The sequence below is a fragment of the Musa acuminata genome, chromosome BXJ2-9, assembly GCF_036884655.1.
Source record: "Musa acuminata AAA Group cultivar baxijiao chromosome BXJ2-9, Cavendish_Baxijiao_AAA, whole genome shotgun sequence".
NCBI classification, from domain to species: Eukaryota; Viridiplantae; Streptophyta; class Magnoliopsida; order Zingiberales; family Musaceae; genus Musa; species Musa acuminata.
In genome coordinates this window covers 47120207-47138568 of record NC_088346.1, presented here as the reverse complement: position 1 = coordinate 47138568, position 18362 = coordinate 47120207, and the positions used below count along the sequence as shown (strand labels likewise).

General features: G+C 38.6%; 2 protein-coding genes across 2 annotated transcripts; one reads left to right on the top strand and one right to left on the bottom strand.

Annotated features, from left to right (window-relative positions):
* Positions 1–10480: 10480 nt before the first annotated feature.
* On the top strand, positions 10481–16937 carry LOC135623699 (DNA replication licensing factor MCM2-like). The gene is made up of 18 exons (XM_065126948.1): positions 10481–10614; positions 10704–10924; positions 11012–11199; positions 12591–12775; positions 12881–13067; positions 13184–13403; positions 13504–13711; positions 13874–14008; positions 14096–14287; positions 14366–14538; positions 14617–14805; positions 14892–15008; positions 15087–15171; positions 15261–15410; positions 15482–15607; positions 15713–15895; positions 16289–16450; positions 16553–16937. The coding sequence occupies exons 1-18, from the start codon at positions 10612–10614 to the stop codon at positions 16667–16669; spliced, it is 2841 nt and encodes a 946-aa protein (XP_064983020.1). The 5' UTR covers positions 10481–10611; the 3' UTR covers positions 16670–16937.
* Positions 16938–17082: 145 nt separating this feature from the next.
* LOC135622102 (F-box protein At2g05970-like) lies at positions 17083–18228 on the bottom strand. The gene has a single exon (XM_065123742.1). It carries the CDS (start codon positions 18226–18228, stop codon positions 17083–17085), a length of 1146 nt encoding a protein of 381 aa, XP_064979814.1.
* Between the last annotated feature and the right edge of the window lie 134 nt (positions 18229–18362).

Sequence of the window (18362 nt, the reverse complement as noted above, 5' to 3'; positions counted from 1 at the left end):
GACACTACAAGAATGATTGTTCCCAAGTCAAAAGAAGAACATCAAAGAAGAAGGCTCTTCAAGCAACATGGGATGACTCGAGCGCATCTGAAGAAGAGGAGTCCAACACCGAGCAAGTTGCTCATTACGCCTTAATGGCCATCGGAGAGGAGGTAACGGATTTATTAGATGCTGATTTATCTTTCGAGGAATTATTAAATGCCTTCCATGATTTATTTGATGAATGCAAAGTTATAAATAGAAAATACAAATTGCTAAAAAAGGTACATGATAGTCTTACTTGTGATTTTAATAAGTTAAAAATCGAATATCATGATAGTTTAAATTCATGTATAAAATGTCATGATCTAGAAATCTGTCAAAAAGAAAACTTGCTACTTAAGGACACCTTGAAGAAATTCGAGGTTGGTAGCAAGTCATTAAACATGATCCTTACAAACAAGGGTCATGCTCCCAAAAGAAGTGGGATTGGATTTGTAAGGAGTCCTCACCAAAATCCAACTACCTTTGTAAAAGGCCCCATCTTACATGTTCAACACCAAACCAAGTGCAACTTTTGTTACAAATCTGGACACAAGACACATTGTTGTCCATTCAAGAAAATAAGTCCAAACAAATTAATTTGGGTTCCTAAAGGAACCATGATAAACTCTATGCAACATGATAGAAAATGTAGATCTATTTATGAGGCACCCAAAAGCAAATGGGTTCCTAAAGATCATCCCTTCCTATAAAAACATTAAAAGTCTAGGCCGGAGCAAGAAATAATATTCTGCTCCTTGACTCTCAATGGTCATAAACCAAGAATCAAAAAGGAACTCGCAACGCTTAAGTAACAAGTGGAAGTTGTGAAATCACAAATACGATACAACCTTATTAGAAACGTATGATATCCAAATTCACATACCCCCCTGATCTTCAAAACCCGTTCATCTACGAATTAATTCTTGTAGAAACTAAATATGTCATGATCTTAAAAGGGATACCAAACAAACATACGTATGCACGTTAAAAGATCTATCTTGATCGTACAAGAGCTTCTTCCTTAAATAAAAACTCATACGAAATCATGTAACAAACATTAATTGCTCTGAAACTCTCCTCAAGGCAAAGGCTCCCTAATCAAATCATATTAGGTGCTCACTGGCTGCAGGCGGTGGCACCTCTCCAGCTGGCGGTGGCACCTCCAGCTATCATGGGTTGCCAGAGGTTGCACCGCTCCAGCCAGAGGTGCAACCGCCAGCAGCTCTGCCCTTTAAACCCACACTAGGGCCGGCTATGGAACCGACCCCAACTCACCCCCATTTCCTCCTCTACTCTTCCAAGTCTCCTCAATTCTCATTTCACTCCTCTAAGCCTTCCAAATACCTCCCATTTCGGAGCAAAACATCAAGAATCCTTCCTTCTCTTGAAGATTTCACAAAGGTACTCTCTAAGAAGCTCTTAAATTCTGTTTTGTTCTTCATTTACTTTATCTCATCATCATCCCTCTAAATAGCAGTAGTTATGGGATCTAGAAGATCCTCAAGGGACAAGGGAAAGAGGAGAGTAGTAGAAGAGTTTGATCTCACTCTTTTTGATTCCAAAAACCATGCTGAAAAATTTCTCTCCTTCGAACTAAGAAGCATCAATAAGGGAAAATACGTAGATCTGAATGAACTAAGAGATGTAGAGACTATCCAATGGTTTGCAAACCTAAATTTACTTTCAATTTTGCAGATCAACGAACCCATCTATCCTAGACTAGTTAGATTGTTTTACAACAACATGCAAATAGATGATGAAGAAAGGATGTCAACCTATCTCTTAGGACAACACATCTCAATCACTGATAAATTCATTTGTGATATGATAGGTATTCCCATGAAAAGCATAGGACTTTACTTTAAAGGATTATGGGATGAAAAAACCATTGAAACATCCTACGTTGAAGCCTTAGGAACAATCCTTGCCGATCCTAACATAGAATCTGTTCCTAAAAGTTGTGAACATCTACTGCCTTTTAACACTAAGATACTTCATCATATCATGACTAGTATAATTCTTCCTAAACAATACCATCATGATGAAGTGAGTCAATTGGAATTAGGAATTATGTACCTAATCATGAAAGGACGTGACATTTGTCTTGGCTATCTGATCCAACAAAACATGTTAGAATTATCTACGAAAGATATGATGCTCCCATATGGTGGAATAATTACTAGAATAATGAAAGCTTACGACATTCAAATACCACTAGAAGAAGAAGTAATGAAAGTAGATAGATTCAGCATAATAAACAAAAATCTACTTCACCGACTAAGATGTCACTATAGAAACGGTAACTGGGTTAGAATGCCTAGAAGAACTGATCCCCCTCAGCCTGAACCTGAACCTGAACCAGAGCCGGAAACCCCAGTCTTTAGGAGTACCCAATCTCCTCCGATCTGTCCCTTTGAGGAAACACATCCGGTTGAGCAAACTCACACATCATCCATCGAAGATATCGGGATTCGGATGGACCGATTTGAACAAAGACAAGAACGGCTTGAACTTCGACAAGATCAAATCCTAACCGAGCTGCAGCAAATCCATCGACAATTTGACTCTTTACTTAGGCACTTTAATCTTCCACCCCATGAATGAGCTTGTATGAACATCTGCTGTTTTTGATATGACATGTTGTAAACTCCTTATGTTATTCATGAAGGACTTTGTTTTTATGGTTACCTGATATGCTGTACATATGTTACCCTGATATGGTTATCTTTGTTTGTGTAAGCATATTTGCAAACATCTCTTGTTGTTTATCTCGGATTTTGCACTGAAACTAAAAAGGTTTAAAAGACTATGCCTTGAAAAATATGAAGCAACATACCAATGTAGTTGATAAGTCAGCAGTATGACATCGATATGGTTGCTATTACTAATATGATTGCTATCATGCCCTTGTATCCTGGTCATCTAAGAAACAAAACTCGGTTGCTCTATCAACAACCGAAGCTGAATACATTGCAGCAAGTGCATGCTGTGCACAAGTTGTATGGATGAAAAACACTTTAGAAGATTACAAAGTGAATCTTAAAGATATTCCCATTAAATGTGATAACACGAGTGCAATATGCTTAACTAAAAATCCTATACAACACTCAAGAACAAAACACATTGATATTAGACATCACTTTATACGAGATCATGTCACTAATCATGATGTAACCATAGAGTTTATTGATACCAAACATCAACTAGCTGATATCTTCACAAAACCCCTATGTGAAGAACAATTTGATTACATAAGAAGAGAATTAGGAATGTTGATGTGTCCGAATACTTAAAAAATTATTATTTTTCGGATGTTATTACTATTACATGCCTTGACATCGCATGTTGCAAATTATGTGACAAATATTTTTAACCAAATGCATGTAAGAAGTTCATTTTTCGGTTTGAATGCTAAAAATGGGATTTTCCTGTACACTCTTATGAAAACTTTTTGAAAAATGACTTTCCTACTTCAAGCAACAAACAATAAAGAGATATTCAAAGTATTATATGTGTCATGACTTCCTTTATGTGCTTGATAATGCTATCATGCTTTTTGTTGATGACAAAGGGGGAGAAACATATGAATTGATAAACACTATGTCATAGCTGAACTGCCATAATCATGTCTATGTCATAGTTGCAAATACTTGAGTGATGCTATAAACAATGTTATAGTTATGCCATCCTTGCATCACCAAGAGATATGTGAACATGTGCTATAGTTTGCATCATGTCTTGATTTGATTATGTCATAGTTGCAAATACTTGAGTGATGGTATAAACAATGTTATAGTTATGCCATCCTTGCACATGTGCTATAGTTTGCATCATGTCTTGATTTGATATTCTATATTGTGAAGAAAATGCAAACTTGCTAGAAAATCTCAAATGTGTGCATCATGTAAAAAGTCCTTCGTAGCTTTATATGATTACATGATGAATAGTTACAAACACTATCATACAAACTTGATGATGTATGTCATGCCTTGACATCATTCTTGAAGAGATACATCATGATGGGCATCATGATGGGAGCATTGATAAGTTTAACTGATCTAACTTATCAATACGTCACTTGAATTCTTTGGTCTTGAATTCAAGGTTGACTTATCTCAACTATGGCATATAGATAGGGGGAGTTAAGGACAACTCCTTTATCAATTGATTGTCATCATCAAAAAGGGGGAGATTGTTGAATCTCGGATTTTGATGATGAAGTCAATTGTCATTTGTTATCTAATCTATGTGTTGAGATAAGTGTGCAGGATTAACTACGATGAGAGTAAGACAAGCAGCAGGTGTTGCGCCGGAGTCAAGATCATGATCACGTTGGGAGTTCGAGAGTTCGACAGAAGTTCGGACGGTCGTCGGAGATTCAGCGAGAACAGATCCGAGAAGTCCAGAAGCTTGCCAAGCGAAGCTCATCGGAACTCGCCAAGTGGATCGTCGCAAAGTCCAGGAGTATGCCGGATGTCCGCAGAAGGATCACCGAGGGTTTATCGGATGATCGACGGAAGTTCGCCGGAAACTCGCCGGAAGAAGCGATTGACGCATCGGAGCAAAGCTGCAGAAGTTGTCTTAGAGTTAATCGTAGTTAGCACGATGATTAAGCTTGAAAATGGGAGGTGATCCCATTAGCTTAATCTTGGGGCAATTGGGCCCCTGAAAAGATTCAAATTGGGCCGAATGGAGCGAACCATTCGGACCCTGATTGCACCAGGCGGTGCAACCGCCTAGGCCAGGAGGTGCAACCGCCTAGGCCAGGAGGTGCAACCGCCAGGGCTGCGAGGCTGGGCGGTGCAACCGCCCCAGCCAGGAGGTGCAACCGCCAGGGCTGCAAGGCTGGGCGGTGCAACCGCCCAAAGCTCAGTCTTCGAGCTAGACTGGGCGGTGCAACCTCCTCTGTCAAGAGGTAGCACCGCCAGAGCTCAAGTTTCGAGCTCTGCCAGGCGGTGCAACCACCGAGCTCAGTCTTCGAGCTCTGGCAGAGAGGTGCATCAGCCTGAGCTCAGTCTCGAGCTCTGCCAGGTGATGCAACCACCGAGCTCAGTCTTCGAGCTCTGGCAAAGAGGTGCATCAGCCTGAGCTCAGTTTCGAGCTCTGCCAGGTGATGCAACCACCGAGCTCAGACTTCGAGCTCTGCCAGGCGGTGCAACCACCGAGCTCAGTCTTCGAGCTCTGCCAGGCGGTGCAACCATCAAGCTCAGTCTTCGAGCTCTGGCAGAGAGGTGCAATCGCCTGAGCTCAGTCGTCGAGCTCTGCCAGGCGGTGCCACCTCTCCAGTCAAGAGGTGCAACCGCCTGATCCCAGAATTCTGGGATTTGATCGATTTGATCGTTTTGAGCTCCAAATTTAAACTGGGTTGGGGCCTATAAATACCCCACCCATTCAGCACTGAAAAGATACAGATCCACACCGAATTCTTGATCTTTTCAGTGATTCTAAGAGCTCAAATTTGTGTAAAGTCCTAAAGTTCTCCTCCTTCTGTTCTTCAAGTCTTGAGTTGTAAAGAGAGGAGAGAAAGGATCTGTAAAGGTTGTCTCCTGAGCCTGTCAAAAGGAGAGAAACTGTAAAAGGGCAGTTAGCCTTCGCCCATTGAAGGAAGGCAGCTAGTTGACGTCGGTGACCTCGTCGGAGGAGGAAGCCAAAAGTGGAGTAGGTCAAGACTGACCGAACAACTCTAAATCTCTGGTTTGCTTTTACCTTGAGCACTTTATCATTACTGCAAACCTCCTACATTGCTACTGCCCTCTGCGCCTTTACGAACGAGTTTCTAAGCTCTGATCTTTCAGAATCTGCATTCAAACGTAAATCGTGTTTTCGTACGATCTTCACACTGCAGTTGACGCTTACATTCGGATTCCATTTATAACTGCAAATTGCTTTCTACGTAAAACGCTTTTCAAGGTTCAAAACTGCTTTTAGACGCAAAACTACATTTAGACCTAAAATTACGTTTAGACGTAAAACTGCGTTTAGACGCAAAACTGCGTTTAGACGTAAAACTGCGTTTAGACGTAAAACTGCGTTTAGACGCAAAACTGCGTTTAGACGTAAAACTGCGTTTAGACGTAAAACTGCGTTTTGACGTAAAACTGCGTTTGAACGTAAAACTGCGTTTAGACGTAAAACTACGTTTAGACGCAAACTGTGCTTAGACGCAAACTGCGCTTAGACGCAAACTGTGTTTAGACGCAAACTGCGCTTAGACGCAAAACTGCGCTTAGACGCAAACTGCACTGTGATTCTGCTTTTATATCGAAATCACTTTTTATCGGACGAACGCAGCTTTAGCTTTTAAATTGCTGTAAGATTTCCGCTGCACTAATTCACCCCCCCCCTCTTAGTGCTCTCGATCCTAACAGCACCATTACGGCAAAGACGCGAACTTAGCTTGCGTTGCTTAAGTCGTAAGGCACCCTTGAGGTAAAGACGCGAACTTAGCTTGCGTTGCCTAAGTTGCACTTCGCCCTTGCGATTTGCGTCCGCAAAGATCAACCCACTTACAACCTCTCGCAGTTCTCGAAAGACTTGTAAAAAGAGAAAGTTGATTTGTTCGAAGAACGAGCGATGGACAAGTCCTGACGTCTCGCGAAAAGGGGAAGTTTTATAAGCAATTCAGCGAGCATCTTGAGTGCACAATAGAAAGAGAGAGAGGGAAAACAAGAATTTTAGAAGGTTAAACGAACACCTACAAGTCTACAAATAATTGCTCACTGAGTGCTGAGCATAACAATAAGTTCCCGTCAAGGTAACGTGCGAACTTGCGAAAGGTTGTTCAACGCCCGACACTATGCCGAAGCTTCATCCAGCCTTGTGCCACCCTGGTGGTTCCAAGGGATTGAGATGGCTGATGTTTTGTGAGCGGAAGCGGACTACAGAAAATAGCCCGTGGCATATGAAAATGAAACTGTTTTAGGTTGTTTTGGGATTTTTTTGCTCGGTTCGGTGAGCGGTCGCTTTGTAGCGCTGTAACTTGTTCGAACTTACATTTTTACAAGCAAAATGACTCAAAACCAAGACAAAATATGTTGCCAAACAGTTGTACATGTAGATGAGAGCAACGAACGATTCGTTGAACGGAGTTATTGCGGGTGCGCGATGATCGTTCGTGACATTATGTAAATTGCTCGGATAACTCTTATCTAAACTCATAAAGAAAATAAAATATTTTAATATATGAAATCAATTATAAGTCATTTAAGTTAATCTCATTCAATTCCCCGTGTGCACAATCTCACATAAATCAGAAGAAATTTTCTATTAATTATCTCGAGAAATCCTATAAATTACCTTTAAGAGTATTCAAAATGTCTTGTCTCTTTCTTTCGAAGCTTTGAAACTTAATATGCATTTATAGGAATAAATATTAATTCATTAATAAATATTAATTTAATTAGAACCCTCTCAACTAATTTGAATGCAATTAAAACTCTTAAAAATACTTACTAACCATAACAACCTCCATCTTGGTGGGTGTTTTTCCACTTTGTGCCTCTTCCAAAAATTGAACAATTGGTTTTAATAATTCATTATAGTTATATAAATCGAATTAGTTTATGCTCTAACACGTTATTCTAATACGCCCACCAATGTATCATAAGAAACCAAACTAATGACACTACTTGATTTATGACTTTGATCTCACCATATTATCACTAGTAGTATTTTTTCTCTAATAATCATATGTATATTAAAAATAATGGATATTACCTTTTGTTTTTCCAAAAGAAGCTCATTGCATTGAATTTGAGGTCTTTATTGCATTTTCTTTTAAACGATACAACCTTTGATATAATCTTTTTTAATTAGCACCATGCAATCCTAAGTAACTTTTAGAACTTCACTTCTAATCTTAAGCCATAATCCTAGAAATTTAAAAGGCTCAATAAAATTAGATTCTTCTATATGTTTAGAATACAAGTCATATCCTCCAAAATATGCACAACTATATCAATCATTTTGATTTTCACTTTATAAGTTTCTATCATTGAATCATTATCCAAATTCAACTTACTAGTCATCTCATCATTCAATAAATCAAAATAATATTTTGAGTACAAACATAATATAAATAAATAAATTTTAAAAATTAATTCTTCTGAAAAGATATATTATTATCTTAGGAGATTGTGAGGATATCTTAGTCACCGTCCATTATAATAGAGCACTTAATGGTCTCTTCTTGTTGTTTTTTTTCTTTGAATAATTTTACACTGTCCATTTAATAGAGCACTCAATGGTCTCTTCTTGTTGTTTTTTTTCTTTGAATAATTTTGCTAGATATGTATGTGCTTTTTGCATCTATAACATTAAACATTACCTAAAGACATGACTCTTGATCTCGACTTGACTCTATCCTTACTTAAAAAAATCATCTTGGTCAACATCCATCCTAAGTAGCAAATATTTCACTATCCTTTGAAGATTTTTTCTTTTTCATAGTGCTAAAACTTATTTAACTTATTTAAGAGTTACTATATGAATTATCTTTATAAAGGTGTCATAAGGGTTGACGAGTGATATATGAAGCAATAATACTTTATTTTCTTTACCAATTTTCATATCAACTTTTGTGATTCCTTTGAATCTATCTAGAATTACCAATTCTTTGTCGTCCTCCATCGTCAATCTATATAACTTTCACTATATATATAACTTATTAGTTAAGCTTTTTACAAGATAAATCTTTTTACTTATCCCAAATAATATTATTGATAATATTATCGATAATACAATGACAAATAATCTCACACTTTGCCTCAAGCTCCTCCCAATCTTCATCACTCATCTTTTTGGGTTTGTTTGCTCATCCCTTTAATGTTTTTATTTCGACTTGTTGGATAAGATCTTTCATTCTCCTCTAACATAAGTGAAATTATCTTTTTCATTAAATTTCTGTATAGTAAAACCACTACAAATAATCAATGATATCGTTATTGAACCTTTGGATCTTTTGGTTATAATACCACTTTGTTGGGAGGAGAAAAATCAAAAACAAAATTAGAAATTTACTAGAGATCAATAAATCAGAAACATACCAAAAAGCCAACATAAGATATAATATAGTTAAACAACTTCTAGCTACATCAATGGAGAAAATTAAAATCTTTGATTTACAATATCAATTATAGGATCATTGAGCTATTTTTATTTAAGTACGATTCATTGTCTACTCTCTTAGAAGAAATTTTCTTTCAACTCTCTTTAGAAACCCCTCCTGTAGATTACATTTAGGGGCACCCAGAGTATCTTATTTCTCTCATCAAAATATTAAGACTCAAGATTTATTTATAAGAATAAATTTTAATTCACTGATAAATTTTAATTTTATTAAAATTCTCCTACAAATTTGAATATAATTAAAAATTTTAAAAATAATACTTATCAATCTTAATACAAATATGTTATTTTAATTTAAATCTCTGAAAAATATAAATATAAAATATATTTTTTGTTCTTGTGACATGATCTTGATAACAAAATAACATTGCTTAATGTATTAATACTTAGATGGCATCGATCAATTACCAAAAGGGTCGGTTGATTGGGTGATCCATTGAGTGATATTTTAGAAATGTGTGTTTAGACGGACATGCATTGTGACGACCACATGATCCACTCGACTAATGCATCATATCGATAGAATGACCAAATGTTGAATATAATTATATCTATATGTCGGATTCCTCATATCTTATTTAATATAATATCTCATAACTCAAGAACATGACTCTTTTCACCAATCATGTTAGAGTCATGATAGCTCAAAATTATGACTTGACTTCTATTATTTTGACTTTTATCATCTACTTCCCTGCACTTATTCTTTGGTTGATTGTTATATTTTATATACAAGCTTAAAATTCCATCTTGACTAATTTATTTTAAGCTTTATAAATTGTTTTGAATCACTTTACCAAATTCGAGGAGAGAGAGGTCATAGATAGGAAGTATTTAACATGACATTTATTTGTTGTATTTGACACTTTATATGTATTAATTATATACAATTTTTAACTAATAGTGTGGAGTATTTGTGCAATTGACATGTATTTTTTACTTGTTCTAATTACATTTTTTGTCACTTCCTTTACCTTTTCTTCAACAAATTCTTCAAAAAATAACTTCAAAATTGAAAAAAAAAATATTTTAACCAACACTAAACTGCCCATTGATTAATTCAACTTGATTAGAATCATTTGTTAATCTTTATATTAAATAAAATCTTTTAACATGGAAAAAAACATAATCAAATTATTTAGCACCACATATTAGATTCTTATAATATTATATAAAGGACCAACAGCTACATCCTCAACTTACTACCCACTCGGTAACTGGCATTATGAAAGGGTCCCACGAGCCAGTGTCAAATGATGTGGGTGTAAATCGATGTGAGATCTCGCGTCATGGGTTGGGTTTAAGCAGCGACCCCGCCTCCCAGCGCGGGAAGCTCTAAGAAGTTCCCGCCAAAACTCTCTCTTTTCTTCGTGTTCCCCTTCTCCACCCACCGTAAACCCTAGTTGGGATCCCTCCTAATTGCTCCAGAAGAAGGAGAAGGAGAAGGCGCTTTCAGATCCTATGGTGAGTCCTTCGAACCGTTCAAGTTTCTGTGGCGATTAGGTCTCGTCATCCTCTTCTTTTCTTTTCATTTCGCATCTTCTTTCCCGTAGGATAACTCGGATAACCCACCGTCGACCCCCGGATCGCCGGCCTCGGCGGGGTTCAGCACTGATCGGCTGCCTCATAACACGAGCCGCACAACCGATTCCTACTCTGACGATGACGAGGCCGCCGTCGACCCTCATGTCTTTGTGGACGACGACGGTGGCGACGGCGATGGTAACAAGGAGGACGAGGAAGGCGAGGATCTGTACAATGACAACTACATGGAGTGAGCATCGCAGATAATCTTTGTGTAACTTTTGATGTTCGTTTTCTCCTTGACGATGTTATTGCTGATGGGGTTGGTGGGGAACAGAGATTACCGTCGGATGGATGATCAAGACCGGTATGAGACGGTGGGGATGGACGACTCCATGGAGGATGAGAGGGATCTGGACCAAATCATGGCCGACAGAAGGGCGGCAGAGGTGGAACTTGATGTGAGGGATGGCCGCAATGGTGGCATCCTTGACCGGAAATTGCCCCAGATGCTTTACGATCAAGGTACCGATCTTTTGGACCAATGCACATTTGGTGGGCATACGTTCACAACTTTCTCCATGGTGTCAAGAAAAATTCGATGATGAATTATTTGTCTTTTTCTAATTCAATACACTTTATAATACTATTTTAAATTTAAGTTAATTTCCAACATTGGAGTGGTCGGCCAATGACTGCTTACGTGATGGGAATCAGCCACTGAGTGGTATGTTTAGAGACACTTTTCAGAGAGGATTTGCAAATGGAACTGATGATGTCAATAGGTGTTCATTAACTTCAGATGGAAATGCTAATTCTGAACAGCATAAACTTCATGACATCCTATATTGCTTTTGGTGGACTTTGACAGTGGGTTTTTGTAGTGAGGGGTAAATATCATCAAAATAGCTATATTATCTATGATTTTGGTGATTGCATCTATGTCATGTCTTGTTATAATTCACTGTATTAGGTGATTGAGCTAATTTGCATGACATGCTAGTGAAGAGCAACTAAAGAATCCGAGAACAGTTATAAGATATCTATCATGAAAATCTTCGGATTTGAATGCCTTCAGCAAATCAGCCTTTTTTGGTCATGCATCTTAACATGAGAATTCCTCTGTTCCAATTATTTCCATCCTTAGATATCTGCTAGTGTACTTGGACTTCTAATTATACCTCCTGATTCTGTTCTCGTCTTGGACTTCTAAAGTGTTGCTTCAGTGACGTGTGATGATGCAAAAGCTAAATCTTGCATACATGTGTATCACATCATAAAATTGGCAAATCTCAAACATGGACTACATCATACAATTATTTCATGTTTACTTACCATAGATCTACCAGAAATGCTTCAGCCTAAATTTCTTCCAAAAGTAGGCTTGCCTAAATTAAAATTTCCATACATGTTTTGATTGTCCTGTGACTCACCTTCGCTTGCAAGTATTATGATGCAAACTTTTGCTTCCTGAGAATACCTGCATTGTCTACTGTCATCAGATCGAGGAGGATTCTGCCAATGTCTTGGTTGCCAAAAGACAGATTATTTGAATCTGGTCTCATTTGATTGAACAGACAATTCCCGTAAGATAAAAGGCTTTTTACATGATGTCCATGATGATAACCATTTGTCACGATTCATCAACTTTGCAGTCTTGGACATTTGCAAACTAATCTATAGAAATGCAAATTTATTTATTTATAGTATCCACTTTGTTTTAAGCTATTGTTATATGCTTTGGCTGGAGCACATGGAAGCTGTCGCCCACATGCATTGGATTTTTATTTTAAGACTATAATAAAGCGTGTTTCTATTGGTTTTCCGTTATTTTATCTTGCACCTACGTAGTCAGATGCATCATCTGAATTGGTAGAAATGAGCCCAGGTTTTAAAACATCATATTTCTGTTGCAGACATGGATGATGATATCAACTTTAGACGTCCAAAAAGATTCAGGGCTGATTTTAGGCCACCAGCTGGTGGACGAAGTGAAGATGACACTGAGGGTTCAACACAAAGCTCACCAGGAAGGTTCCAACGAGGACACTCAAGAGACGATGTGCCAGTCACTGATCAAACGGATGATGACCAATATGAGGTACTATGATGTCCTTCTATGTTAATTTACCTTTAGTTTAAAGACATTCATGCTATCTACAAGTTACCTTTGTTCTGCAATGACTGAATGCATTGCCTGTGATAGGATGAGTATGATGGTGAAGATGATATTATGTGTCATGTCCAAGGAACTCTAAGGGAATGGGTCACAAGAGATGAAGTTCGTCGGTTTATCGCAAAGAAATTTAAAGATTTTCTTCTTACTTATGTGAATCCTAAGAATGAACATGGAGACATTGAATATGTTCGACTGATTAATGAGATGGTTTTAGGTAATTTCTTAATCCATTGCTAATAATCTAGCTTTCCAGTACATTCAGTTGTTAAGTTATCGTGCCTCTTTAAATAATATTTCCTTGTTGTATGTATTCTCATATTTTTATTGCAGCTAACAAGTGCAGTCTGGAGATAGACTACAAGCAATTCATCTACACTGAGGCAAATATTGCTATATGGTTGGCTGATGCACCACAGTCAGTGCTTGAAGTTATGGAAGAAGTTGCCAAGAATGTTGTCTTTGATATGCACAAGAACTACAAAAACATTCATCAGAAAATTTTTGTCCGTATAACTAATCTGCCAGTATATGATCAGATACGTAACATTAGGTAGGTTTTGAATTCATTGTGGAATAGCAATCGAGTCTATTGTTTTTTATTCACTTGAGGTTCTATGCTTTTGATGCATATGCAATTTGGTTCACACCAGGCAGATTCATCTGAACACAATGATTCGTATAGGAGGTGTTGTTACTCGGCGATCTGGAGTTTTTCCTCAGTTACAACAGGTAAAATATGATTGCAACAAATGCGGGGCTATTCTTGGCCCTTTCTTTCAGAACTCATATTCAGAAGTTAAAGTGGGCTCATGTCCTGAATGCCAATCAAAAGGACCATTCACTATCAATGTTGAACAGGTAATTCCTATTTGAATTTTCTTTTGGTATCTCTGCAAACAGTAATCATGTTGAACCTTTCGATACTAGTTGGTCTAATGAGTTGGCAAGTTCTTGCATCATAATTTGATAATTTGAAGGTTTGAAGCTTCACGTTAGTTGACTCACTATTATTCATTACAGACAATATACAGGAATTATCAGAAACTTACCCTTCAGGAAAGTCCTGGAATTGTGCCTGCTGGTAGACTTCCAAGATACAAGGAAGTGATACTTTTAAATGATTTGATTGACTGTGCTCGTCCTGGAGAAGAAATTGTAATTTTTATTTGCTTTATTATATTGTTTGACCTTTAACTATGAAACCAATGATTAACTGCTGATTATCGCATATTATTGTTTCAGGAGGTTACAGGCATATATACAAACAATTTTGACTTATCTTTGAATACTAAGAATGGGTTTCCTGTATTTGCCACCGTGGTTGAAGCAAACTATGTTACCAAAAAGCAAGACCTTTTCTCTGCCTACAAACTCACAGACGAGGACAAAGCAGAGATTGAGAAGCTGGCCAAGGATCCAAGGATTGGAGAAAGGGTTTGTTAGACAGTTCTGTGTTTGTGTTTTCTGTCCTCACAATACATTTTCTTTGAACAACTACAACTGAATTTGCAGATCGTCAAATCTATTGCACCATCGATTTATGGTCATGAAGATATTAAGATGGCTATTGCACTTGCGATGTTTGGAGGACAAGAAAAGATTGTCCAAGGAAAACATCGGTTAAGGGGTGATATAAATGTACTCCTACTGGGTGATCCAGGAACTGCAAAATCCCAATTCCTTAAGTAAGACTTTTCCTTGAAACTCGCCTACCTGACTTTCGTTGCTATGCTTATATCAATACTTAAATATATATTGTATAGGTATGTTGAAAAGACAGGCCATAGAGCTGTTTACACAACAGGTAAAGGAGCTTCTGCAGTTGGACTTACTGCAGCAGTTCACAAAGACCCAGTAACAAGGGAATGGACCCTTGAAGGAGGTGCTCTTGTCCTGGCTGATAGAGGAGTTTGCTTAATAGATGAGTTTGACAAAATGAATGATCAGGACAGGTTAATAATTTTCTTTTGCTTGGATTCAGTCACATATTCTTGATCCTCTTGTTTTCTTTGTTGATCTGGAAACAACTGAATTTCAGAGTGAGTATTCATGAGGCCATGGAACAACAGAGCATTAGTATATCAAAGGCTGGAATTGTTACATCACTCCAGGCCAGGTGCAGCATCATCGCTGCAGCAAATCCAGTAGGAGGAAGGTAATACCGTAATAGTGACTCATCATGGGATATGACTTGTATATTTTTAGCTGAGTGCTAACAGATTTGCATGTTCAGATATGACTCATCGAAGACTTTTACCCAAAATGTAGAGCTGACTGATCCTATCATATCACGATTTGATATCCTTTGCGTTGTTAAGGTCACTATTCCATCTCCAATTTTATACTTAAGTAAGATTATTGGTTAAGTCAAGTTGCTAGCATTGGCTAAAAGGAAATATGGCTGTAGGATATTGTTGATCCTGTCACTGATGAAATGCTTGCAAGATTTGTCGTGGACAGCCATGCCAAATCACAGCCAAAGGGTGCTACTCTTGAAGATCAGCCTGCAAGCAATTCTCAAGATGAACTTGCCTCTTCCAGACCAGTTGACCCGGAGGTATCATTTCCTATTCCATTTTGTAATCTGGAACTTGTGGAATTCAATATGACAAAATGCTTCACAACCAGATTCTTTCTCAAGACATGCTCAAGAAGTACATAACATATGCTAAACTGAATGTCTTCCCTAAGTTGCATGATGCTGATTTAGACAAATTCAAACATGTCTATGCTGACATACGTCGAGAATCATCTGTAAGACTCTGGGCAACCTAGTAATTTATATGCTATTATACAAGTGCTACATTCTGTTAAGTGCAATATGTTCATATTCGATGCGCCTTTTCATGAGTGCTGCAGCATGGTCAAGGAATTCGAATAGCAGTGAGGCACATTGAGTCGATGATTCGAATGTCAGAAGCACATGCGAGAATGCACTTGCGTAACTATGTTTGCCAAGAAGATGAGGACATGGCAATACGCGTCCTGCTTGATTCTTTTATCTCCAGCCAGAAATTTGGTGTGCAAAAGGCTTTACAAAAGGTATAACTGAAATTGTTACCTTTCCCCGCTTCCAGGTGAAAACTTAAATAGTACTACCAATTTCTTCTAGATTCTTTAGCTCGTGCTACAGTTATCAGATGTTCTAGCAGCTCCAAAAGTTGTTCCTTGACTACATCAGTGATTGAATTCCAAATTAGTTCTGAATAATATTATCAGTACTAAAGTTTCCACTTATGTGAATGCATCGTCGTATGATGACCTCATATTTCCACTTGTTTTGGCATACTAGTGTTAGTGTCGTATTATCTTTACCATGTCGTATCTTTTCTCCTTTGAAACAAGTTCAACTCGGTGCCTAAATTTAGTGGTGCTTTCTTCATTGGACGACTGACATTCCAAGAGATTGAATAAGTTTTGTGCTATTTGCTGCAGAGTTATAGGAAATACATGACATTCAAGAAGGATTTCAATGAATTGCTCTTGCATCTTCTGCGTATACTTGTGAAGGATGCATTGCACTTTGAAGAAATTGTATCTGGGACAACCGCTCGTCTCACACACATCGAGGTGAAGGTGGAAGAGCTAAGAAACAAGGTAAATATTGAACAAAATTCTTTCCTGTTTTCCTCTAACATCCACTAGGTCAATTGATCAGTTGAGTTCAATGTTCTCTAAGCTGAGTTTTGGTTGGGGCAGGCCCAGGAATACGAAATCTATGATCTGAAGCCATTCTTCTCCAGTGCACATTTCACAAGTAGCAATTTCATTTTGGACGAAAGTCGAGGGGTGATCAAACATCCATTGGCAAGATGAAAGCATGAAAGGTTTCTTTTGTATCTAGTTGAGTGCAGCATGCAACTTCTTTTACTGGAAATTTCAAGAGCAACCTCCGGGATGGCTTCTTCCAAGTGCAGCTTCCAGGCCACTGTTAGTAGTGCTTGAAAGCTACATGAGCAGGTTATACATCACCATGTTCGACACCTGTGCGTGCTCATGGCTACTAAACTCGGGCTATATTTATTACTAAGATCTCTGACCAAAACTGCTTGCAGAAGGATATTTAATCCAACTTGTTTTTTTATTTCATGTTTGAATTGTAATCTCTTAGGCAAATGACCCAATGGCCCTGATGACATAAGGCATTTACAAGCGCAGAAGAGCAAAAGGCATCCACTGCTCATGAACTAAAAATCAATCGCAAAAAGATGGCTTCTTGTTTTCATCATTTACAGCAGTGAGGGTGTGAACCAGAAGGGTGCCTTGAAGAACACGGGAATTTTCGTGGTGTTTGGCAGAAAATTTGTCGATGAATATAAGCAGTACCACCTTCCCTTTTTCATATCAAACATTCTAGCTTTACGAAAAAGTAGCATCCCTTCAGAATGCGTCTTCGAGTAGAGCTCTGTAAGATAGATACAATTTCCTCGCATTCCTGGTAAATCTTCGGTAGAAATCGAAATAGAATTGCTGTTGCCCACCAAAAGAGACATATTCCCCAAGTCCTTCACAACATCCCAACAAGGCTGGTCATCGGAATATTGCAACCTGAGAACGATGACATCCTCTAATTTTCGCAGATCATATGGAAATAGAAAGTGGATTGCAAGCTTCAAAACCAGGAACAGCTCCCCTGTGCTCGACCATGCTAAGTATATATAGTAAGTACGCACGGGGATGATACTAGCAAGTGCTGATCTCTGGGAAACCATAGTCACAGTGGGGCTAACTCCACTTAGGTCTAAAGCTATGACTGCACCTTCGTGCGTTGCACAGTAGAATTTGCCATCATGATGCACGATGTCCTGGTAGAAAGGATCGTTCTCGGTAAATGCCGTTTCAAGAAGATTCCACTTGTCATCGCCCGACTTCGTGTAGGTGAGCTCCCACTCTCTAAATCTGTAGATAGCCACGGCAACATAGTTATGGACAGTAGGGTTTTCAGAGAAGACAATCTTTCCAATGCGCTCAGGTTTGAATTCTTGGACGTCAACTCGGTTGACGATCCATTGAGCGACGTGGGAAGGGAGGCTGATATGATTCCCCGTAAGCGGATTTAGGAGGCTGACCTTTCGCTTCCTATCGGCAATCACAAACCAACCGGCGTGGGAGCCGAAACACGTCATACCGCAGAGCTCGGGGAGAGGGGGATTGGTGAAGGAGCAGTTGTCGGGGAGAGAAAAAAAGGTGGAATTGTGGTGCTCACCGTCCTCGTCGGGTACGAAAAGCCACGGGGACGGGCTGATCACGGGAACCATTGCAGAATGCCAATTCTTGCATGTGGCACGGATGCGAGCACGATGTGGGATGGGAAACTCTTCGCTGATCATTGCGAGGAGATCCGGTGGGAGCGACGTCCAATCGGGGCTGTGCATGGTGGTTTCTACCTCCGCCAGCGGCGGTTCTTCTTTTCATTATATACGACACGAATGCATTTGGAAGAGAGATGGAATCGGGACGAGGACTCCGAACCGAAGACGTACAGGTCGAGGATGCATGATGATTCATG

Bases quoted from the DNA above. Each gene is read 5' to 3' on its own strand.
- LOC135622102 (XM_065123742.1), bottom strand. From the start codon at position 18,228: ATGCACAGCCCCGATTGGACGTCGCTCCCACCGGATCTCCTCGCAATG.
- LOC135623699 (XM_065126948.1), top strand. The intron at 13,068-13,183 runs GTAATTTCTTAA...TTTTTATTGCAG, and splicing joins GATTAATGAGATGGTTTTAG to CTAACAAGTGCAGTCTGGAG. The intron at 15,172-15,260 runs GTCACTATTCCA...ATATGGCTGTAG, and splicing joins ATATCCTTTGCGTTGTTAAG to GATATTGTTGATCCTGTCAC.